The 25672-nt window shown below is 44.0% G+C and overlaps 1 protein-coding gene across 2 annotated transcripts in view; it reads right to left on the reverse strand.

Annotated features, from left to right (window-relative positions):
* Nucleotides 1-25672, reverse strand: part of ATR (ATR serine/threonine kinase) — a 251380-nt gene that overhangs the window by 69516 nt on the left and 156192 nt on the right. For both annotated transcript variants that reach the window (XM_069727562.1, XM_069727561.1), the window contains exons 36-39: nt 6207-6349; nt 5916-6013; nt 5598-5830; nt 2036-2170 (exon numbers count right to left, since the gene is read on the reverse strand). In XM_069727562.1, coding sequence (XP_069583663.1) covers nt 2036-2170; nt 5598-5830; nt 5916-6013; nt 6207-6349 — 609 coding nt within the window. The remainder of the gene's footprint in view (nt 1-2035; nt 2171-5597; nt 5831-5915; nt 6014-6206; nt 6350-25672) is intronic.

Genomic DNA, 25672 nt, shown 5'->3' on the forward strand with positions numbered 1-25672 from the left:
GATGTAGTGTATATGGACTTTTCAAAAGCTTTTGATACGGTGCCACACAAAAGGTTGATATATAAAATGAGAATAATGGAGATAGGGGAAAATATGTGCAAGTGGGTTGAGAGCTGGCTCAGGGATAGGAAACAAAGGGTGGTTATTAATGGAGCACACTCAGACTGGGTCGCGGTTAGCAGTGGGGTACCACATGGGTCAGTATTGGGCCCTCTTCTTTTTGACATATTTATTAATGACCTTGTAGGGGGCATTCAGAGTAGAATTTCAATATTTGCAGATGACACTAAACTCTGCAGGGTAATCAATACAGAGGAGGACAATTTTATATTACAGGATGATTTATGTAAACTAGAAGCTTGGGCTGATAAATGGCAAATGAGCTTTAATGGGGATAAATGTAAGGTCATGCACTTGGGTAGAAGTAATAAGATGTATAATTATGTGCTTAATTCTAAAACTGTGGGCAAATCCGTCAATGAAAAAGACCTGGGTGTATGACAAATTCATATTCATTGGCCAGTGTCAGGCAGCTGCTACAAAGGCAAATAAAATAATGGGATGCATTAAAAGAGGCATAGATGCTCATGAGGAGAACATAATTTTACCTCTATACAAGTCACTAGTTCGACCACACTTAGAATACTGTGCACAGTTCTGGTCTCCGGTGTATAAGAAAGACATTGCTGAACCAGAGCGGGTGCAGAGAAGAGCGACCAAGGTTATTAGAGGACTGGGGGGTCTGCAATACCAAGATAGGTTATTACACTTGGGGCTATTTAGTTTGGAAAAACGAAGACTAAGGGGTGATCTTATTTTAATGTATAAATATATGAGGGGACAGTACAAAGACCTTTCTGATGATCTTTTTAATCATAGACCTGAAACCGGAACAAGGGGGCATCCTCTGCGTTTGGAGGAAAAAAGGTTTAAGCATAATAACAGATGTGGATTCTTTACTGTAAGAGCAGTGAGACTATGGAACTCTCTGCCGTATGATGTTGTAATGAGTGATTCATTACCTAAATTTAAGAGGGGACTAGATACCTTTCAGGAAAAGTATAATGTTACAGGGTATATACACTAGATTCCTTGATAGGGCGTTGATACAGGGAACTAGTCTGATTGCCGTATGTGGAGTCGGGAAGGAATTTTTTTCCCCAATGTGGAGCTTACTCTTTGCCACATGGGTTTTTTTCGCCTTCCTCTGGATCAACATGTTAGGGCATGTTAGGTTAGGCTATGGGTTGAACTAGATGGACTTATAGTCTTCCTTCAACCTTAATAACTATGTAACTATGTACTATGTGCTATTGTATATTCTGCAGGCGCTTTTAATTTTAGAGTTTCAAGGGATTTTCATGCACTTTAATATTGATATTATTGTATCTTTAAAATGGAGAGGCAGACTGGTGGCAAGGGAGAAAAGACATCGCCCGCTAGAGTTTACAATCTACAAGGGAAGAAATTAGGTGATTGAAAAAGGAATTGGCAGAGGCTAGACAAGAGGAGAGGAGGATTAAAAAAAAAAAGCAGGAGGGTGTACTGGAAGAGTGCTGATGTGTTGGATGGGAGGGCCCAGAGGAGGAAGTTGCAGGAGATTAAGCTGAATTTACATTTCAAAAAACCACAGAATTGGTAAACAGAAAAATCTTCAAGGGTATTTCGCAGGTCCAGTAGGGGGGTAAGGTCCAAACCCCCTTCAAAACGGTACTCGAGGGAATGCAACAATGGGACCATAGACTATAATGGTGCAGACAGAGCGATCGTGTGCTCTGTTGTGCATCATTTGTGGGTGTATATGCATACTGGAGGCGAACACGCAATCAGTTTACTACATCTGAGTGTCCGACTGCAGTAGGCGTACATCGCCTGAAAATAATGCACTCTGCCGACACCATTATAATCTACGGCACCATCAGCGCATACGCCCAAATAACGTTTTGCAGAGGCGTGGGTTTGGACACAAGCCCCGACGGGACCAACGAACGGGTGTCAGAACACAGTGTGAAAGCACGCTAAGCATAGTACTTACAGGCTTATTGCACAGCTCAAGAAGCTTGTCCGTGAGTTGGGTTGCATCTCCTATAAATTTCCCAAGAGCAGGCTTCATTTGAATTGCTTTATCCAGTATTTCCTTGCATCTGTTTACCCGCATAGGATAAGAAGACTGTGTGGAAACAATAAGACTCCATCAGACAATCAAGCATTCCCATACAATTAGGTACACACTATCAGAATCCATTGCCTCTGTGCTTAGGTAAAAACAGTACTCAATGTCAGGGGTATGATGCTTTCATCAGTTTTCCCCTCTAGAGATATCAGCTCTAATAGCTCAGCCTCAGAAGATGACGGGCATTATCCTATAAGATGTTTTCCCACCACACTCAGGAGCACGGCGCTCCCTGTCCAAAGCTGGGTGCACAACGAGTGCCCAGTGCGACCTCCCCATATTCTCCCTACCTACAGTAATATGCCACCAAAACTCTAGGTCTTTTCTGAGACTTAGGCTTTATGCACACATCTGTATTTGTATGTCAAAATCAGGAGTGTCTCCAAAACACAGAACAGGTGTCAAATATAGTTGTATCTGCGAGTTAGGGTACCGTCACACTATAACATTTCGATCGCTACGACGGTACGATTCGTGACGTTCCAGCGATATCGTTACGATATCGCTGTGTCTGACACGCAGCAGCGATCAGGGATCCTACTGAGAATCGTACGTCGTAGCAGATCGTTTAGAACTTTCTTTCATCGCTGGATCTCCCGCTGTCATCGCTAGATCGGTGTGTGTGACACCGATCTAGCGATGCGATCCAGCGATGCGTTCGCTTGTAACCAGGGTAAACATCGGGTAACTAAGCGCAGGACCGCGCTTAGTTACCCGATGTTTACCCTGGTTACAAGCGTTAAACTAAAAAAAAAAAAACAGCACATACTTACATTCTGGTGTCCGTCAGGTCCCTTGCCGTCTGCTTCCAGCACTGTGACTGCCGGCCGTAAAGTGAAAGCAGAGCACAGCGGCTGTGCTTTCACTTTCACTTTACGGCCGGCAGTCACAGTGCGGGAAGCAGAGACTGCAAGGGACCTGACGGACACCAGAATGTAAGTATGTGCTGTTTTTTTTTTTTTAGTTTAACGCTTGTAACCAGGGTAAACATCGGGTAACTAAGCGCGGTCCTGCGCTTAGTTACCCAATGTTTACCCTGGTTACCCATGTAACTCCATCTTGGTCGCTGGAGAGCGGTCTGTGTGACAGCTCCCCAGCGACCACACTACGATTTACCTACGATCACGGCCAGGTCATATCGCTGGTCGTGATCGTAGGTAAATCGTATAGTGTGACGGTACCCTTACACTACTGATTTTGGCATAAAAATCCTGACATGTTAATAAGCCCTAAGGAAGTTGGACCGTGTATTCAGAACCTGCCCCTCTCCCCCAGATATAAAAGCAGCAAAGCTTAAACTAAAAAGCAGTGACGCTCTGCTCTCAGTAGGTCTCTGTATGTCTCCTGCAGAGCAGATCTGTACATGCAATATACAGAGACACACAGCGGCTATGCTCTGTGCACTCTGATTGGGCTAAAAGCTTTGGCATCTTAATATATACTTATCTTGTAATGTCTTCACATCCTGTTCCGTCCAGATGTGTCCGGATCCCAGAATTCCAAGCGGCTGAAGTTCACCGACCACCATATTGGGACACCCAAGTGATGGATGTCTCAGTCTGGAAACTGCTTGTGGTACCAGCCTCTTGCGCAGTACCACCAGCGGAACACAGTCGCACCACACACACTGTATACGCCGTACGCACCACACACACAAACACACACTGTAAACGCCGTAAGCATCACACACACTGTATACGCGGTACGCAGCCTCTTGCGCGGTACCACCAGCAGAACACCGTCGCATCACACACACTATATACGCCATACACACCACACACACACACTGTATACGCCGTACGCAGCACACTGTATACGCTGTATGCACCACACACACACACCCTGTATATGCTGTACACCACACACACACACACACTGTATACGCTGTATGCAGCACACACACACACTGTATACGCTGTACACACCACACACACACTGTATACGCCGTATGTACCCTCTTGCGTGGTACCATTAGCGGAACACCGTCACGAACACGCTGCCGCCAGGATCAGCCGAATGATTCACTGACCGCCGCCATCTTTGTACAGGAGGAATGCATGCTCAGTTTTAATGTGACCGCCACGATCAGTCTGCACAAAGATGGCGGCGGTCTGATTTACTGCGAATGCATGAATTCCACGCAGGCGCAGTGAATTATTCGGCTGATTCTGGCAGCAGATGGTTTTCCTACGAACGAAAGTTCATTTTAAAAATTGTCTGTGTCTGACCGTGTACGGAGCATACCACATCTCCTGGGCAGGGGAGGAAGCAAAAGACATTACGGACATTACAGCAGGAGATCGCAGAGGATTTCTTTTGTGAGGTTAAACATTTCATTGACTGTTTTTAAAGGGAACCTGTTATCCCCAAAATGGAAGTTGAGCTAAGCCCACCGACATCAGGGGCTTTTCTACAGCATTCTGTAATGCTGTAGATAAGCCCCCGATGTATCCTGAAAGATGAGAAAAAGAGGTTAGATCATACTCACCCAGGGGCGGTCCCGCTGTGGTGGGCGTCGAGGTCCAGGGCCTCCCATCTTCATACGATGACGTCCTTTTTTTGTCTTCACGCCGCAGCTCCAGCGCAGGCGTACTTTGTCTGCCCTGTTGAGGGTAGAGCAAAGTACTGCAGTGTGCAGGTGCCGAAAAGGTCAGAGAGGCCCAGCACCTGCGCACTGCAGTACTTTGCTCTGCCCTCAACAGGGCAGAACAAAGTACACCTGCGCCGGAGCTGCGGCGTGAAGACAAGAAAACGACGTCATCCTATGAAGATGGGAGGCGCCGGACCGAACCACGACGCCCATCGGACCGGACCGCATCGGGACCGCCCCGGGTGAGAATAATATAACCTTTATTTTTTTCATCTTTCAGGATACATCGGGGGCTTATCTACAGCATTACAGAATGTTGTAGATAAGCCCCTGATGCCGGTAGGCTTAGCTCAACTTCCATTTTGGGGGTGACAGGTTCCCTTTAAACAATATTTTAACTCACAAAATGTATCCTCTGATCTCGTGCTGTAATGTCAGTATTGTCTTTGAGGGGAGAACACAGCACAGGAAGGAGAGAGACAGCACACGGGGGATAGCACATGGGGTAGACAGGTCAAAGAAGAGAGCACAGACAGGAGAAGTCAGCACATGGGGAAAGAGAGAGTGGATAGGAGGGTGAGTACATGGGGGGGGGGGGGGGGGAGAGAGAGATTCTCAATGCTGCAAAGTCTGCCCCCATCGTGACATTACCGCCCTCCCGATGCAATAGCATGGGGCCTCCATCTAGTTTGTTATAATTGTGGTGATTTTTCAGAGAGTGAGGAGTTTCTGGACAATTACAACAGGGATTCCCATGTAATGTAGACCTCACAGTATCAGACCCTACAATGGTTTACGGTCACAGCCACACATGTGTGGTGAGAGTAACATTACCTTAGACACAGCAGTCATCATCCACATTGCCTGCTGAGGATATGCCACAAAGACCTTTGCTACAATTTCCATCAGTACCGCAAACACCTCATCATGAGAGTGACAGATGCGGGAGATCAGCTGTGAGAAGGCTGTGAGGAACTGATATGGCGCCAGATGATTCTTATGCTCAGTAATGGCCTTGTGAATTTTCATTAAATCACTTTTCAATTGCTGACGATCTGCCCGGCCAGCTGAAATATGCCACATGGCATAAAGATAATTAGAATTATTCTGCCACCTTATAATATTTACATGGTAATGATCTAGCATTCATACCTTTATCCCATTCATAGGCTTTAGCTCCAAAGTCTAGCCACAAAGACAACATGCGAGGCATAGACTGATAGATAAACTGGTTTCCATACTGCAACGATCTAATAGAAAAGTGAAGCATACAACTTTTAATCAAAACATTTCAAAACTGACATGGTTCACTTTTAATTCAATCTTAATATGGGAAGGCAGAATTAATAATTACTACTACATAGTGACAAATAACTGCACTAAGTACTACTATCTAGAAGACAACGCTTTGTAGGTTTCTTAAGCAATAGTTCAAGTAGTCACCTCCCAAAGTGATACACTATGTAACGTATCAGGTCGCCCTGCTTTTCCATCTTGTTTTCGGTCACCATAGGCATCAGTTTGTCATAATACTTGGCAAGGTAAAAGTGTCCATCTTCCCATTCTGGGAGCACACTGGTTACATCCTAAGGATCACAGAAAGACACACAATGACCATTATAGGAATAAAGTAACTTTTGTCAGGAATATTTTATCCCTGGAGATAGTGCCACTCTAGTTCATGGGCTGTGTCTGGTATTGCAGTTCAGCCTTGATGTGATGCTATTTCTAAAGGGGGAAAGTAAACCCTTTTTCTAATCTTTTACAATGGCTATAAACAAAAATTGAGCTATGTTTTTTTTCCAAATTGTATTTTCCTTTATATCTGGAAGTACAGGCTGGCTTGGGATGTGCTACATTCCCCCATAATGATGCAATCTAAGCAGGTTATAAGTACTAATGGAGGGAAGAGAAGCATCATAATTGGGGGCATAGTGTAGATAACTTCTCTGTTTACAGGTCACGGACTGCAAAAACAATTAAATGCAATTGAGTGCCAACAACTAAGCGCCAACAACCAAGCGCTACGTTCTTGTGAAGTAGTGAAAATTCTTTTATGCAATCCACGTTTAATATATTAGGTCATGTTGTCTGACCTTCATCAGATATACCGTGTATTCGTCATTTTAAATTGAAGAAATAAATAAGAATCTTTTGATTGATATCACAAAATGTAGACTGCATCCATAATCCCGCAACAAGTACCATGTAAGCAGATCTAATAGACATGCTAAACTGTATATCATATTTATACCTTGCAACTCTATATTAACCCTATCATAGCTGCTTACATGGTACATGTGGTTGTGTTATGGATGCAGTTTATAGTATGTGATATGAATCATTTTCATTGATTTCTTCAATTTTTGGGGGAGAATAGACAGTATATCTGGCAGATCGACCAAAATGTAATATTAAATGTGGATGGTGTAAAAATAAAAGAAACAATTCTACATTGCAACAACTGAGTGCCAAAAGGATTTGAAGGGGTAGGACCCTACTTGTGCACCAACTCTACAGGAGTGCTCTATTCACAGATCTGGTCACTGATGGACTCTTCTAACAGAAAAAAATTATGGAAACTTTCAGACTGTATATAAACTCTATAAAGTGATTAGGGGATGATCACAAATAATGATTGTACTCTGCATTATAACTTTTCTTCTCCTTTCTGTAAAAAAATAACCCTTAACCTTCTCTTATTCAGTCTTTTAACACACTAATAAATCATTTAGTTTAGGGCTTTAGGTCTCCCCCTTCTTCCTTATTTGTACCTGTATTATGTTTAGTCTGATTGTGTTTAATTATTTAATAAAAGTTATTTATCTATTTTATTATTTGGTGGTTGTTTTGCTAGTCTTTTTCTTGTGTTTTGTTTTGGATAAATCATTTAATTTGTGGGCTGTTTTGCCATGCTTTGTCAGAATACATTTACACAGGTGCTGTGGGAAGATGGTGACATGGCCCCAAATCTCCATGTGCTTCTGTTTTTTGACTGATATAATCCAATATAGCAGATGTGAACTAATGGCACATATTGATCTACACCACAGCTCTACGTGCTCAGTACAGGATAGACCTTCTGATTATGGTGTGTGAAAACGAAGTCGGAGTAAGGGAGTTTTCAAAAAATACAAATGACTCTTCTTACCTATGGCCTAAACTGTATTATGACTGCAACATAGGTGCGTTGTGCATTTACTGTCTCTTAATTTACCACGCTATCATTACGTTTTTTTTCCTTTTCGACATGTATGTTATTAAAAATGTACAGTGTTCAAATGGGTGCTGTAAATACAGTGAATAAGACATGCGGCATCTAAGGCAACATAGTACAGCCACGCAGGACTTCATACAACTGAGACATGGAATATGGAATAAACACATCTACAATCTGTTCTCAGGTGGGACAAACACTCCCCAGCAACAGAAGTGATGATTGCCGTGTACCTTCACAGCTCATCCAGCATGGATATTCATCAGAGTAGTTATTTTTATTTCATTAAATCATTAGCACACATGAAAATTAATGTCTTTTTAATATATCTGTATTTTCAAAGGACAGACTGTACCCATGAATTGAAATACTGCGAATGAAAGATCAGATAAGAAGTAGAAAGAAGAGGATTTCTCCGATCAGACATATATGACAAAGTCTCTTATTTTTACATACGCTATTGATTAATAGGGGTAAAAAACACTGTATTTTCTGGCGTATAAGACTACTTTTTAACCCCTGAAAATCTTCTCAAAAGTCGGGTGTCGTCTTATACGCCAGGTGTCGTCTTATAGGGCAGGTGCGGAGTAATCTGTGGTCGCCGCATATTGTGGGGGGAGCGGTCCCAATGACGAGGTGAGGGGGCGCCTCACCGGGAAGGTGTAAGTGAAGCAGAGGCAGAGAAGGAGATAATAAGATACAAGGGTGAGCCAGATGAGTGGAAGAGGAGGGTTTTTCTAGGCACAGCACCGCTCTCTCTTTTTCGCATACCCCTGGCATCCCAGACGCTGACAGTTTGCTTCACTTACACCTTCCTGGTGAGGCGCTCCCTCACCTCGTCATCGGGACCACTCCCCCCCACTATATACGTCGACCGCAAATTGCTCCGCACCCACCCTATAAGACGGCACCCGGCATATAAGACAACCCCCGACTTTTGAGTAGATTTTATATTTTAACTGGAAAAGTTGGGGGTCGTCTTACACGCCTAGTCGTCGTATACGCTGGAAAATACGGGTATATATATTTTTACAGTTTTTTTTCTTACGGGTTTTTTTTTTTTTAACAGCGTTTACTGTTTAATCAGTTTGTTCGTGACCCGGATATTTTACCCCATTCCAGACACATTTTCAGGTTTTATTGTACATGAGTTTTTCAAAAATATGAAGACAAAAACAATTTGCTTATTTTTCACATTTTCTTTTTTTTTTTAATGCCCACAAAGAATCAATAACATTTTAAATTGTGTTCCCCTTTCTATAGAAACAATTTTAAAATATTGGACATATTTTCTTTTCAATGGGGGATGGAGCTAGAAGCAGCAATTCGGACTTCCAGTTTCTTTTGGTTTTGATCTTTGAAATGGTGTTCCCTCTTCCGTAGAAATAATTTTTAAATATTGGGCATATTTTCTTTTCAATGGGGGGTGGGGCTAGAAACAGCAATTTGGACTTAGCGTCTTTTTGTTTTATTTAATTTTTTTCTTGCCATTTTATTTTTTGTATTTATTTTGCACACTGTGACCCCCTATAAAGTGTCACCTGATGTGAGCGGTCGGCTTCTGGAGCTCCTCTGCTGATAACGGCGTTGTGTGGCTGAGGGAGGTTAGGCTACGTTCACACTAGCGTTGTGCGCCGCTGCATCGGCGACGCAACGCACAACGCACCGAAAAACGCGTGCAAACACACGCAAAAACGCTGCGTTTTTCGACTCGTGCGTCATTTTTTGACGAAAATCGGACGCAAGAAAAATGCAACTTGTTGCGTTTTCTTGGTCCGACGCTAGCGTCAAAAAAGACGCACGTGTCGGAAAACGCAACAAGCAAAAACGCATGCGTCCCCCATGTTAAACATAGGGGCGCATGACGCGTGCGTCGCCGCTGCGTCGCCCGACGCTAGCGCGACGCACACTAGCCGAACGCTAGTGTGAACGTAGCCTTACCGGAGGTCGGCCCCGACTGTGAAGCTGTGCAGAGCTGCAGATATGGTCTAGAAAAGGCAGCAGGATGCCAAGGCAGGAGCAGTGACCCGGAACCAACATGGCGCCGACAGTGTGGAGAGAGGAGCAGTGACCTGGAACAAAGATGGCGCCGACAGTGTAGAGAGAGCAGACACTGCAAATGCCTCATAGGCAAAGAGGCTAGAAGTGGCTGCTAAGCTTGAAAAGTATGCCTGGGTGGACGGAGCAGGGAAAGAGCTGGCTGAAGAGAAGGAGGAACAGGCTGGAGAGAAAATGAAAGTGCAAGGAGAAGTTTCATAGGATGACCCGGTACAGGGGGGGCCAGAGGGGGAGGAAGGAAGGCAGGAAAATGATGGTGTGGAGCAAGAAACTGTGGAGGAGCTTATAACAGGGGAACCCACTCTGCGAGACATTTATGATCCGATCAGATCATGCAAAACTGCGATAACAACTCTCACTCATAGAGTGGATGGGACTATAGCAGAAGTAAATACAATAAAGGCAGACATGACTAAAATGGATAAGAGAGTGGGTGAGGTGGAGGAGAGGGTAAGTGTGCTGGAGGATCAACTCTCTAAAATGCAGAGGTCCCACACTCAATGTCTGCAAAAATGTGCTGCTTTGATTAATAAGAATGATGAGCTGGAGAATCGCTCACGGAGGAATAATGTGAGACTAGGGGGTATCCTTGAGAAGACTGAAAGAAATGACCCTACAAAATTTATTGAAAAATGGCTCCAGGACAAGATTGGCGCTGATAACCTGTCTAAGTTATTTGCGGTGGAAAGGGTGCAACGCGTTCCTATGAAACCTCTCCCGCCGGCGTCCCCCCCTCGTACTATCATTGCTAGGATTCTGAACTTAGGGACAGAGATGCCATATTGAGGAGTGCTCGTGCAGCTGAGGACATGTGCATTAATGGCCAGAAGGTCTCTATTTACCCAGATTACTCGGCTGAGGTGCAAAAACAGAGGATGAGTTATAGAGGAGATTAGAAGCAAAGGGATATAGTACTGGAGTATGTGTGTAATGACGGGATGACTGGAGGGGTCATATCCACTCTGTATAAAGATTTGTTGCACACTTTCCTATTGGGGTTTCCAATAATGGCGAGAGCTAAATGGGAAAGGGATCTGGGTCCAATGGATAACGAGACTTGGGAGTCGGTGTTAGAATGGGTCCCAAGACTGTCGCTGAGTGAACCGTATAGAGGGTCACAGCTTTATGTGATACACAGAGTTTATAAGTCTCCCATGGTGCTATATAAGGCAGGATTGCGTAATGACTCTGAATGTCCGAGGTGTAAATCTACGGATGCTGATATTTTTCATATGATGTGGACATGTCCGAGGTTGGCTGCCTTCTGGGTGGTAGTTTTGAGTCGAATGGAAGGTGCGTATGGATGTAAGGTGCCAAAGGATCCAGTTGTCTGTTTGTTGGGATGCGTGGATGAGATTGGAGTAGATAAACACCTAAAGATAGCTATTGCCAGATTGTTATACATGGCTAGGAAGGTAATAGCTCGAAACTGGATTAGGGAAGAGCCGCCGTCAAGAGGAGAGTTCCTCCAGTATGTGAAACAGGGCCTGACACTGGAAAAGGGGATTTATAAGAAGAGAGGGAAAATTGAAACGTTCAATAAATTATGGTCTTCATGGATTGCTATGGGATAGTAATGTAAAGTGTGGCTTATACGATCGGTTGAGGGATTGGATATTCTATTGTCTTAATGATGGAAGTAACATAGTAACATAGTAACATAGTTAGTAAGGCCGAAAAAAGACATTTGTCCATCCAGTTCAGCCTATATTCCATCATAATAAATACCCAGATCTACGTCCTTCTACAGAACCTAATAATTGTATGATACAATATTGTTCTGCTCCAGGAAGACATCCAGGCCTCTCTTGAACCCCTCGACTGAGTTCGCCATCACCACCTCCTCAGGCAAGCAATTCCAGATTCTCACTGCCCTAACAGTAAAGAATCCTCTTCTATGTTGGTGGAAAAACCTTCTCTCCTCCAGACGCAAAGAATGCCCCCTTGTGCCCGTCACCTTCCTTGGTATAAACAGATCCTCAGCGAGATATTTGTATTGTCCCCTTATATACTTATACATGGTTATTAGATCGCCCCTCAGTCGTCTTTTTTCTAGACTAAATAATCCTAATTTCGCTAATCTATCTGGGTATTGTAGTTCTCCCATCCCCTTTATTAATTTTGTTGCCCTCCTTTGTACTCTCTCTAGTTCCATTATATCCTTCCTGAGCACCGGTGCCCAAAACTGGACACAGTACTCCATGTGCGGTCTAACTAGGGATTTGTACAGAGGCAGTATAATGCTCTCATCATGTGTATCCAGACCTCTTTTAATGCACCCCATGATCCTGTTTGCCTTGGCAGCTGCTGCCTGGCACTGGCTGCTCCAGGTAAGTTTATCATTAACTAGGATCCCCAAGTCCTTCTCCCTGTCAGATTTACCCAGTGGTTTCCCGTTCAGTGTGTAATGGTGACATTGATTCCTTCTTCCCATGTGTATAACCTTACATTTATCATTGTTAAACCTCATCTGCCACCTTTCAGCCCAAGTTTCCAACTTATCCAGATCCATCTGTAGCAGAATACTATCTTCTCTTGTATTAACTGCTTTACATAGTTTTGTATCATCTGCAAATATCGATATTTTACTGTGTAAACCTTCTACCAGATCATTAATGAATATGTTGAAGAGAACAGGTCCCAATACCGACCCCTGCGGTACCCCACTGGCCACAGCGACCCAGTTAGAGACTATACCATTTATAACCACCCTCTGCTTTCTATCACTAAGCCAGTTACTAACCCATTTACACACATTTTCCCCCAGACCAAGCATTCTCATTTTGTGTACCAACCTCTTGTGCGGCACGGTATCAAACGCTTTGGAAAAATCAAGATATACCACGTCCAATGACTCACCGTGGTCCAGCCTATAGCTTACCTCTTCATAAAAACTGATTAGATTGGTTTGACAGGAGCGATTTCTCATAAACCCATGCTGATATGGAGTTAAACAGTTATTCTCATTGAGATAATCCAGAATAACATCCCTCAGAAACCCTTCAAATATTTTACCAACAATAGAGGTTAGACTTACTGGCCTATAATTTCCAGGTTCACTTTTAGAGCCCTTTTTGAATATTGGCACCACATTTGCTATGCGCCAGTCCTGCGGAACAGACCCTGTCGCTATAGAGTCACTAAAAATAAGAAATAATGGTTTATCTATTACATTACTTAGTTCTCTTAGTACTCGTGGGTGTATGCCATCCGGACCCGGAGATTTATCTATTTTAATCTTATTTAGTAATTAGCAAGGTGAGCTGCTTTGTAGGGTGGGGGCGGGGGGTCTTGGGATCGAAGGGGGTTGTTTGAAGGGGGAGGTGGGGGTGAAACTTTGTATTGAAAATGTGAATGTAACATGTTAATTGCCTTGTTATTCTTAATAAAAATCTATTTGAACAAAAAAAAAAAAAAGGAGATTAGAAGACTTGAAAATGATTTATTCTATTCTATACCTGGCGAAATTAAGGGTTGTAGCCCTGGGGGCGGTTCACTTTTTTCCAACACCAGAAGAAGCCATTAAGTGGCTGGACTTAAATAAGCAGAAGCTCACAGCTAACAAAGAAGGAGGGAAGTGAAAGGAAGATTCTGGAGATGAAGATGATGCTGCCTTATTGTTACCTCCGGACTTTGGTTTAATAGTTTATTGCGGTTCTCAGAGGACTTACTGTCATAATGTTGTTTTATATGTGGAGGGGTTGGGGAGGTTTTCTAGTTACAGAGGATTACAGGTACTGAGGGAAGGGTAGCTAGACGCTGGACTACCTACTCTCTGATAAGAGAGGTGAAAACAACAGGGGGTTATAGGTTACTGTGTTAATGAATATTGGGGGGGAGGAGGGAGGGGAGGTTTGAGATCTATTGCTGGAAATTGGGACTTATAGTTTGCTGGGAACAACTCCTATTTCAAGGGGTCAGGAATTTGTATTTGTGCGGTTTCATGGTGGGAGACACAATTAAAGTTGTTAGTTGGAATATAAGAGGACTGTCGGAGGGAACTCGGAGAATGGCAATTATGGAATATGTGAGAAAAAGGGGAGACACATTTACTTGAAGAAAGGGTAGAAGTGTTAAAAAGGAGGTGGATAGGGAGGTCTTATCACTCTACGTATTCTTCATATGCTAGGGGGGTCTCGGTACTGATTGGGGCGTCCACGCCTTTTGAAGAAATTGAGAGCCATGTACATATAGATGAGCAATATGTTCCGTTATTCAGCAAAATTTATGGGCAACCATTATGTCTAGAGGCTGTTTACTTCCCACCCCCATATTCTGGGAAAAAGGTACAAGAAATATTTGAATTGTATAAACGGGGTATGGGATTACCAATGTTAATTATTGGGGATGTCAATAATGTGATGGATGAAGGGTGGGACAGGTATAAGAAAGGTTTAAGCAAAGGCACTAAAAAACTGTCGAAGTTTGGGAATTATATGACAGAATTGGGGATGGTGGACCTCTGGAGAGTGAGGAATGAGAATGTAGTCCGTTACTCCTGTTATTCTGCAACCCACGGTTCACTTTCAAGGATTGACCTAGCACTAGGAAATGATTTAATGACGCGCATGATCTGTGGGATAGAATATCTCCTGAGAGTGATTTCGGACCACAAGCCTATAGAGCACTTGATTAGACGGACAGGTGGGAGGACTGGACGGGGAGGTGGGTGGAAATTTCCCCCCCCGTGGCTTGAACATATTAATATGGATAACATTAAGAAGGAGATCACAGAGTACTGGCAGTTTAATGAAGATAGCACTAATAAGCGGGTAGTTTGGGACGCAATGAAAGCTTTTCTGAGGGGGTCTTCTTTTTAGGGAGATTTCTAGAAGTAAATCCAAGACTTGGATGGAAGATAAAGAGTTCATAGAGAAATTAGAAAGAGCAGAAAGGGATATGGTGTTGGACCCATCTGAGGTAACTCAATGTAGACTAGACTAAGGGAAGCCCAGGAAGAGGTTAATAAGTTGTATATGAAAAAAGCGGAGAGAAGAGCTTTTCAGAAATTACAGTTTTTTGAGGAAGGAGAAAGAGTGGGGCACTTGCTCTCGGTGGTAACGGCGGCACAGAAAGAATCATCGTATGTGTACAAACTAAGGACAGATGAAGGGACTGTGTTGACAGATGTAGTGGATATTTTGGGTGAGTTTAGCAGTTTTTATGAACAGTTGTATTCATCTGGGTTGAGGGCTACATTGGGGGAGATTGTAAACTTCCTGGGTGAGGCGAAACTTCCTAGGATTGGGGATTGCGATAGGAGGAGGTTGGATGAACCTATAACGGAAGAGGAGATTAGACTTGCTGTCATGTCAATGACTAACAACAAGGCCCGTCCCCTGGAGCTGATGGACTCCCGGTTGAGATATATAAGAATTTATTGGATATTTCAGTAGCTAAATTAAAGATAGTTTTTGATGAGGCGCTATGGGAGGGAGAGCTGCCGGTGTCCATGAGATAGGCGACAGTTGCAGTTATTTTAAAGGAATGTAAGGACCCGGAATTGGCGGAATACTACAGGCCAATTTCGTTTCTGACGGCGGATGTTAAGATTTTAGCTAAAGTAGTGGCTAACCGTTTGGCAAGTGTGGTCCAGAATCTGGTCCATCCTGATCAACCTGGTTTTATGCCAAATAAGTCTACAGAATGCTTGGTCTGGGGGAAAATGTGTGTAAATGGGTTAGTAACTAGCTTAGTGATAGAAAGCAGAGGGTGGTTATAAATGGTATAGTCTCTAACTGGGTCGCTGCGACCAGTGGGGTACCGCAGGGGTCAGTATTGGGACCTGTTCTCTTCAACATATTCATTAATGATCTGGTAGAAGGTTTACACAGTAAAATATCGATATTTGCAGATGATACAAAACTATGTAAAGCAGTTAATACAAGAGAAGATAGTATTCTGCTACAGATGGATCTGGATAAGTTGGAAACTTGGGCTGAAAGGTGGCAGATGAGGTTTAACAATGATAAATGTAAGGTTATACACATGGGAAGAAGGAATCAATATCACCATTACACACTGAATGGGAAACCACTGGGTAAATCTGACAGGGAGAAGGACTTGGGGATCCTAGTTAATGATAAACTTACCTGGAGCAGCCAGTGCCAGGCAGCAGCTGCCAAGGCAAACAGGATCATGGGGTGCATTAAAAGAGGTCTGGATACACATGATGAGAGCATTATACTGCCTCTGTACAAATCCCTAGTTAGACCGCACATGGAGTACTGTGTCCAGTTTTGGGCACCGGTGCTCAGGAAGGATATAATGGAACTAGAGAGAGTACAAAGGAGGGCAACAAAATTAATAAAGGGGATGGGAGAACTACAATACCCAGATAGATTAGCGAAATTAGGATTATTTAGTCTAGAAAAAAGACGACTGAGGGGCGATCTAATAACCATGTATAAGTATATAAGGGGACAATACAAATATCTCGCTGAGGATCTGTTTATACCAAGGAAGGTGACGGGCACAAGGGGACATTCTTTGCGTCTGGAGGAGAGAAGGTTTTTCCACCAACATAGAAGAGGATTCTTTACTGTTAGGGCAGTGAGAATCTGGAATTGCTTGCCTGAGGAGGTGGTGATGGCGAACTCAGTCGAGGGGTTCAAGAGAGGCCTGGATGTCTTCCTGGAGCAGAACAATATTGTATCAAACAATTAGGTTCTGTAGAAGGACGTAGATCAGGGGATTTATTATGATGGAATATAGGCTGAACTGGATGGACAAATGTCTTTTTTCGGCCTTACTAACTATGTTACTATGTTACTATGATAAACTTACGTAGATTATTCTTGAACTTGCAGCTGCCATCGGACAACGAGGGTAATAGAGTTGTAGTCTCACTGGATGCACGTAAAGCGTTTGATAGTGTTGAATGGTGCTATCTTTGGGAGGTTTTGAGATCTTTTGGTTTCGGGCCGACTTATCTCGTGGGTGAGGTTAGGCTACGTTCACATTAGCGTCATGCGACGCAGCGTCGTCGACGCACAACGACGCATGCGTCATGCGCCCCTATCTTTATCATTGGGGACGCATGCGTCGTTTCACCGCACCTGGGTGGCGTCGGAGACGCTACATGTTGCATTTTTGTAGCGTCTAAAAAACGCACGCGTCGCACTTGCGTCGCCTGTGCGTCGTCATTGCGTTACAATTTCCCATTGAAACCAATTGACAACGCACTTGCGTTGCGTGTGTGCGTCGTGCGTGCATTGTGCGACGCATGCGTCGTTAAATAAAATTAAACAAAAAAGTGTCTAGACAGTGTCTAGACAGTGAAAACAGTGATAAAAACATCCCCCATATATAAAGTAAATGTTTGGATCGTGTGTCACTTCTGCTGCAGCATCTACAGGCAACACATCAGACCAGACAGACCAGACATCTTCATCTGCTGTCCAGAGATGTAAGTATAGAATGATTCTGTGCATTTTCTACATGTTTTATTTTTAAATTGTTTTTGCAAGTTGTGTATTATATTCTGCACTGTGGTTGTTTAAAGATATTGTTGTATTTTTAGTCTGGTTGTGATGTATGGCGTTGTAAAAATTTCATTGTCTGCGGCCTTGATTATTGTTCTTTCCAGGATAGATTTTTCTTTTCCATCTATTGGTTTGGTGTTGTTTTTTGTATTCAGTTGTGATGTTTTATTCTTGCTTTATTTGAGTTTAATTGTCTCCGGCCCTGTCGGTTTTATTGTAAAGTATGGTAGTATAGAATGATTCTGCGCCCTTTTATTAAATGTAATAATTTTTATTGCAAGTTGTGTATTATGTTCTGCACTGTGGTTATGTAAAGACATTGTTGTATGTTTCTGGTTGTGATGTATGGCGTTGTGTGGCCTTTTATTGTCTCCGGCCCTGTCGGTTTTATTGTAAAGTATGGTAGTATAGAATGATTCTGCGCCCTTTTATTAAATGTAATAATTTTTATTGCAAGTTGTGTATTATGTTCTGCACTGTGGTTATGTAAAGACATTGTTGTATGTTTCTGGTTGTGATGTATGGCGTTGTGTGGCCTTTTATTGTCTCCGGCCCTGTCGGTTTTATTGTAAAGTATGGCGGTGTATCCAGGATTGCCGTTTCTGTCCTTAATTTTTGGGGGTTGTTAATTTTTTCCTTTCAAAAATCTATTGTGTTTTTTGGGTTGCTCCGTGCATACTGTACATTTTTTTTAACAAAACTCTCTTTTTGGATTACGACATAGGGTCTGTTGTGTATTTGTTTTTCTTATCTTTAGGTTTTTGTTTACTCTGGCATTGTGTTGTCTCTGCCATTGTTTCTTTTAATCAATGTGGCAGTGTTGTTTGCTCAGCGTTAGTTCAGTTGGAGTGCAATGTTCTTTGTGGTTGAAATGTAAATGTTTTTTTTTTATATTTTACTATGTTCCGCTGTATTGTGCATAGGATAAATTTTATTTTGTTCTTTATTTCAGAATTGCATTAGTCATGGCCAGCGACTCAAGCCACACCCCACCGCTGAGGAGTCCGGTGAGTACATGATCTACTATTGCTTACTATTCGCTGTCATTTGTAGATGGGTAAACTATTTTTACAGGCTTCTTCAAGTGAGGAGGAGAGCCAGGAGGAACAGAGGGAGCAGGAGCAGAGACCACGGGACCAAGCTGTGGTTGCAGGACGGCGAGTAAATTTTTATGTCAAACCTATTCCTTTTTTTTCTTTAAGTTTTTTGTTTTTGCGGGTATGGGGGGTGGTCGGAGGGGGGGGGTGGTGGAGGTGGTAGGTGGTGGTGGAGGAGGTAGGGACAACAATTTTTATCTTGCAAACATTAATATTTTCCATTTATTCTAGGTTTCACAACGGGCCCATGATGACCCACTGGACATTGACATGATGGTGGCATCCATAGAGGAACGGGGCCCGTTGTGGGACAGCCGTGACCCCCGGCACGCGGACCAGGGCGTGTTGCGCCGTTTGTGGATTGAGGTGGCACAATCGCTGTGGGATGGCTTTGACAGCGCTTCCCCCGTGGGCAAAGCTAAATTTCGTAAGTATTTCCAAAATGCTGCTGTGACCCATCATGCCAGGATTACACAACCGTCTGTGATGTCTTCTATTGGGATTGCACACGGTTGCGTTATCATTTTCAATATTTTCTCTAAAACTAATTTTTTTTTTTTTTAATTTATACACAGTTAAACAATTGAAGACCAGATGGCGCTCCATGAAGGACCGTTTCAAGAGGGGCCTGAAAAAGGAGGGACAGATCCGTAGTGGTGCTGCAGCGTCAAGGACCTCTGTCTACAAATATAACCGTATTTTGCAGTTCTTGCGACCGGTCCTTGACAGCAGAGAGTAAGTATAGTACCTATGCACACACCTAGTTTTTACAACATGCATATTCACGTACTATATTCCAGCCATGTAGCTTATTGCCCAGCCATTTATTTTGGCAAGTACGAAGTATAGAAATGAAGAAAAAAATGCAAGCTCACCGAGGCATGAAAAGTAAAAAATACATACTTTTATTCACTTCAATCATAAGCAGAGGATGAAACATCAGCACAATACAATAGACACTATCTACGCGTTTCAGGTGACAGGGAACATCAGACCATAAACGCGTAGATAGTGTTTTTATTGTATTGTGCTGATGTTTCATCCTCTGCTTCTGATTGAAGTGAATAAAGTATTTAGTTTTTACTTTTCACGCCTCGGTGACCTCGAATTTTTTCTTCATTTCTGGTCTTCTCACGCTTGACACAGCGTCTCCGTGCTCCGAGCCTTCTGGGATTAGTACTATGGTGAGCTTGACTTCCTCTTTTTTTCCCTGAAATACGAAGTATACAGAACACAGAAAGATAGTAGATTGGCCATGCCCGGGCAATTTTTTATAGTGGAGTAGTATATTGCCCATCCAGGTGTTTCACTTTTTTTTTTTTCAAAAACAGGAAAAATATAATAGACACGGCATACCTTCTACTCCAAGGCAGGTTATGTTCCCATGGTTGCTCAGCTCGCAGGACCTGTGATGACGTCTCGGTCACATGACCGTGACGTCATGGCAGTTCCGACGATAAGCGTAATTGTCGGGCGTTACAAACGGCAACCATGGGTGACTATTTTGAAATAAATAAATGCATTCTTTTTTTAATATTGATGCGGCATATGCAGTGGCAATATTAAAAATAGGTTAATATTAACGGCGGCAATGGATACTGCCGGTAAAGTTAATTAATGACGCATGTGAAATGTTATATTTAGTATACTAATGGTTTCCTTATGTTTTCACAGAACACACAGCAGCACCCGCGAGACTGTCCGACCCTCTGGAGCGGTCCCTCGTGAAGCGCCATCTGAACCGTCGCAGCCATCCCACAGCGAGAGCAGGTCTGCACCACCACAATCTGGCGAACCGGCAGCCGGTCCATCAGATGTTCCCCTGGCCGAGGCCTCTGTCGCTCCTTCCTTCGGGTCTTCCAGACAGCGTCAGCGGGCCTCGGACAGGGCGATCCTGCCCGAATTTTTACATATTCCAGAATGGTTTCAAGGCGCTGTGCGATAAAATGTCCAATATCGACCGGCGTCTTGAAACCATAGAATCGGAGCTCTCGAGGCCGGCCAAACATTTTTTTAGTGCCATTCAGAAGGGCATGGTTGAACATCTTACGCCGGAACTTCAGACTTCAGTCATGCAGGCCTGCAACAACGCATATGTCACTGCTCTGCAGCAGGCTCGGGTCATGCAGTCAGCGACTACAATGCCCGCAGTACCATCGCTGGCTGCCATGGCTCTGACTCCTGCTGCAGAGCACCACCACAGAGCTCCGAGGGCCACCGCCACCGCCACCACAGAACAGAGCCCCAAACTTCTGCTCCTGCCAGGCCTTCAAGGGCACACAGACGGGAAGCCGACCCACACCCAGAGGGAGAGAGGAGGAAAAAAAAGAAGAAGACGACAAGCACTACAACCTTGGCTATGGCTGCTCCCAAAACAACCACCCAAAGTACACAGCCTGGGTCTACCCGGAGCACACCCAGTACCCAGCCTGGGTCTACAAGGAGCACACCCAGTACCCAGCCTGGGTCTACAAGGAGCACAACAAGTACTCAGCCTGGGTCTACCCGGAGCAGGAGTAGCCAGCCAAGGACACTGGTCGTCCCTCCTCCTCCCTCACCTCCTGCGTTGGCAGTCTCGCCACCGTCAACTGGCTGGATTGATGTCGGCATCCCGTCTAGTGTAATAGAGTATGCTGCTTCCTCCCCCTCGCCCTCCTCCTCGGTCTCCTCAACACCCCCCAAAACTAGAGTATATCAATCCCCCTTAATCGCAGATATTGATACCCCATAACATTTCCCATTTCTTTTTTTTTTGTGTCCCTAATAAAATTGTTATTTTGTTCAAAAATAATGAGTTTTTATTGTCTATAATAAAGTTTGCACCAAATCACACCGTGCGCCGTATAAACAAATCTTGTGTTTGTAACACCTGATGTGCAATGTCTGACAATATTTTATCAATATTTTTTTCATTTTTTTATAGGGCTGTCGCACATTGTACTATGAGATGTTACAAACACAAACAGCATCAATATATCAATTTTAAAATGTACCATCACACAACGATTTCAGTAACGATATAGTTGGTTTTTGTCAGTAACCAACGTTATCTTTTCTGAAATCGACCAACGATTAGGCCCCTGCTGGGAGATTGTAGGTGTCAGCGAATGATTAGGAATTTTTTGGGGTAACTGATCACACGCTGTCATTGTTGGATCGGCGTGGTTGACACCGATCCAGCGATGTCTTTGCTGTAAACAAGGGAATATTGGGTTACTAGCGCAGTGTTTTAAACAATCAAAAAAGTGAACAATACCCCAAAAAAAAAAAAAAAAGGGTGTCAACCACGTCCCTCGCCGTCATCTTCCCGCAGTGACTGGCACTGTCATTCCCGCCAGTAAAGCAGAGCACACCGTTGACTTAATAATAAACGCTGTGCTGTGCTTTAGGGCTGGCACAGTACGGAAAGGTGACGGCGATGGACGTGTCACACACCGGAATTTTTTTTTTTGTTTAAATTACATTTACAATGGTAAACAGGGAAAACATCGTGAGTGCGGCCATGCGCTTCATAACACAATGGTTACTCAGATTACACGGGGACTTGCTCTTTTTTTGTCGCTGAAGAGCTGTCTGTGTGCCGATCATGTTATATGTCAAAACTATGGAACACACGGCTGAAATATTTTGTTGTTTTGTCACAGTCCATTTGGGTACTAGTGCTCACATAAATTTTGTGGGACACACATTAGTTTATATAACATAGGATTTTAAAATTTGTTTAATATGGAAAAACATATGGGAGATTTGTTTTGTGAAAACGGAAAGGCACAAGAACTTTATTTCAAAACACAACGCATTAGAAAATCAGGGGACATTAAAATACCATTACATAGGCTGGTAAAATGACATGGACTCCACAGTGTTTACTGTTATGATCTGGTAATTCAGTACCAAAATGGACATTGAAGTCAGAGCACATACAGTGACCTGACAATAACCCAAAAATATAGAACGAGCTCTGAGACGTGGAAACTCTGCTGACCGCAATCCCTAATCCTCTCCAACCAATACTAGAGGCAGCCGTGGATTGCGCCTAACGCTCCCTATGCAACTCGGCACAGCCTGAGAAACTAGCTAGCCTGAAGATAGAAAAAAAAGCCTACCTTGCCTCAGAGAAATACCCCAAAGGAAAAGGCAGCCCCCACATATAATGACTGTGAGTAAAGATGAAAAGACAAACGTAGAGATGAAAGAGATTTAGCAAAGTGAGGCCCGACTTTCTGAACAAAGCGAGGATAGGAAAGGTAACTTTGCGGTCAACACAAAACCCTACAAACAACCACGCAAAGGGGGCAAAAAGACCCTCCGTACCGAACTAACGGCACGGAGGTACACCCTCTGCATCCCAGAGCTTCCAGCAAGCAAGAAAAAACAAACAAGCAATGCTGGGCAGAAAAAACAGCAAACAAAATAGCAAAGCGGAACTTAGCTATGCAGAGCAGCAGGCCACAGGAATGATCCAGGAGGAAACAGGTCCAATACTAGAACATTGACTGGAAGCCAGGATCAAAGCACAAGGTGGAGTTAAATAGAGCAGCACCTAACGACTTCACCACTCACCTGAGGAAGGAAACTCAGAAGCTGCAGTACCACTCTCCTCCACCAACGGAAGCTCACAGAGAGAATCAGCCGAAGTACCACTTGTGACCACAGGAGGGAGCTCTGCCACAGAATTCACAACAGTATCCCCCCCCCCCTCGAGGAGGGGTCACCGAACCCTCACCAGAGCCCCCAGAACGGCCAGGATGAGCCACATGAAAGGCACGAACAAGATCGGGAGCATGGACATCAGAGGCAAAGACCCAGGAATTATCTTCCTGAGCATAACCCTTCCACTTAACCAGATACTGGAGTTTCCGTCTTGAAACACGAGAATCCAAAATCTTCTCCACAATATACTCCAACTCCCCCTCCACCAAAATCGGGGCAGGAGGATCAACAGATGGAACCACAGGTGCCACGTATCTCCGCAACAATGACCTATGGAATACGTTATGAATGGAAAAAGAATCTGGAAGGGTCAGACGAAAAGACACAGGATTAAGAACCTCAGAAATCCTATACGGACCAATGAAACGAGGTTTAAACTTAGGAGAGGAAACCTTCATAGGAATATGACGAGAAGATAACCAAACCAAATCCCCAACACGAAGTCGGGGACCCACACAGCGTCTGCGATTAGCGAAACGTTGAGCCTTCTCCTGGGACAAGGTCAAATTGTCCACTACATGAGTCCAAATCTGCTGCAACCTGTCCACCACAGTATCCACACCAGGACAGTCCGAAGACTCAACCTGCCCTGAAGAGAAACGAGGATGGAACCCAGAGTTGCAGAAAAACGGCGAAACCAAGGTAGCCGAGCTGGCCCGATTATTAAGGGCGAACTCAGCCAAAGGCAAAAAGGACACCCAGTCGTCCTGATCAGCAGAAACAAAGCATCTCAGATATGTTTCCAAGGTCTGATTGGTTCGTTCGGTCTGGCCATTAGTCTGAGGATGGAAAGCCGAGGAAAAAGACAAGTCAATGCCCATCCTAGCACAAAAGGCCTGCCAAAACCTCGAAACAAACTGGGAACCTCTGTCAGAAACGATATTCTCTGGAATGCCATGTAAACGAACCACATGCTGGAAGAACAATCAGAGGAGGAAGGTAATTTAGACAAGGGTACCAAATGGACCATCTTAGAGAAGCGATCACAAACCACCCAAATGACTGACATTTTTTGAGAGACGGGAAGATCTGAAATAAAATCCATAGAGATATGTGTCCAAGGCCTCTTCGGGACCGGCAAGGGCAAAAGCAACCCACTGGCACGAGAACAGCAGGGCTTAGCCCGAGCACAAATCCCACAGGACTGCACAAAAGAACGCACATCCCGCGACAGAGATGGCCACCAAAAGGATCTAGCCACCAAATCTCTGGTACCAAAGATTCCAGGATGACCAGCCAACACCGAACAATGAACCTCAGAGATAACTTTACTCGTCCACCTATCAGGGACAAACAGTCCCTCTGCTGGGCAACGATCAGGTTTATTAGCCTGAAATTTTTGCAGCACCCGCCGCAAATCAGGGGAGATGGCAGACACAATTACTCCCTCTTTGAGAATACCCGCCGGCTCAGATAAACCCGGAGAGTCGGGCACAAAACTCCTAGACAGAGCATCCGCCTTCACATTTTTAGAGCCCGGAAGGTACGAAATCACAAAGTCAAAACGGGCAAAAAACAGCGACCAACGAGCCTGTCTAGGATTCAACCGCTTGGCAGACTCGAGATGAGTCAAGTTCTTATGATCAGTCAAGACCACCACACGATGCTTAGCTCCTTCAAGCCAATGACGCCACTCCTCGAATGCCCACTTCATGGCCAGCAACTCTCGATTGCCAACATCATAATTTCACTCAGCAGGCGAAAACTTCCTGGAAAAGAAGGCGCATGGTTTCATCACCGAGCAATCAGAACTTCTCTGCGACAAAACAGCCCCTGCTCCAATCTCAGAAGCATCAACCTCGACCTGGAAAGGAAGCGAAACATCTGGTTGACACAACACAGGGGCAGAAGAAAAACGACGCTTCAACTCTTGAAAAGCTTCCACAGCAGCAGAAGACCAATTGACCACATCAGCACCCTTCTTGGTCAAATCGGTCAATGGTTTAGCAATACTAGAAAAATTGCAGATGAAGCAACGATAAAAATTAGCAAAGCCCAGGAACTTTTGCCGACTTTTCAGAGATGTCGGCTGAGTCCAATCATGAATGGCTTGGACCTTGACAGGGTCCATCTCGATAGTAGAAGGGGAAAAAATGAACCCCAAAAATGAAAACCTTCTGAACACCAAAGAGACACTTTGATCCCTTCACAAACAAAGAATTAGCACGCAGGACCTGAAACACCGTTCTGACCTGCTTCACATGAGACTCCCAATCATCCGAGAAGATCAAAATGTCATCCAAGTACACAATCAGGAATTTATCCAGGTACTCTCGGAAGATGTCATGCATAAAGGACTGAAACACTGATGGAGCATTGGCAAGTCCAAATGGCATTACT

The sequence above is a fragment of the Ranitomeya imitator genome, chromosome 5 (assembly GCF_032444005.1).
Source record: "Ranitomeya imitator isolate aRanImi1 chromosome 5, aRanImi1.pri, whole genome shotgun sequence".
Taxonomy (NCBI): Eukaryota; Metazoa; Chordata; class Amphibia; order Anura; family Dendrobatidae; genus Ranitomeya; species Ranitomeya imitator.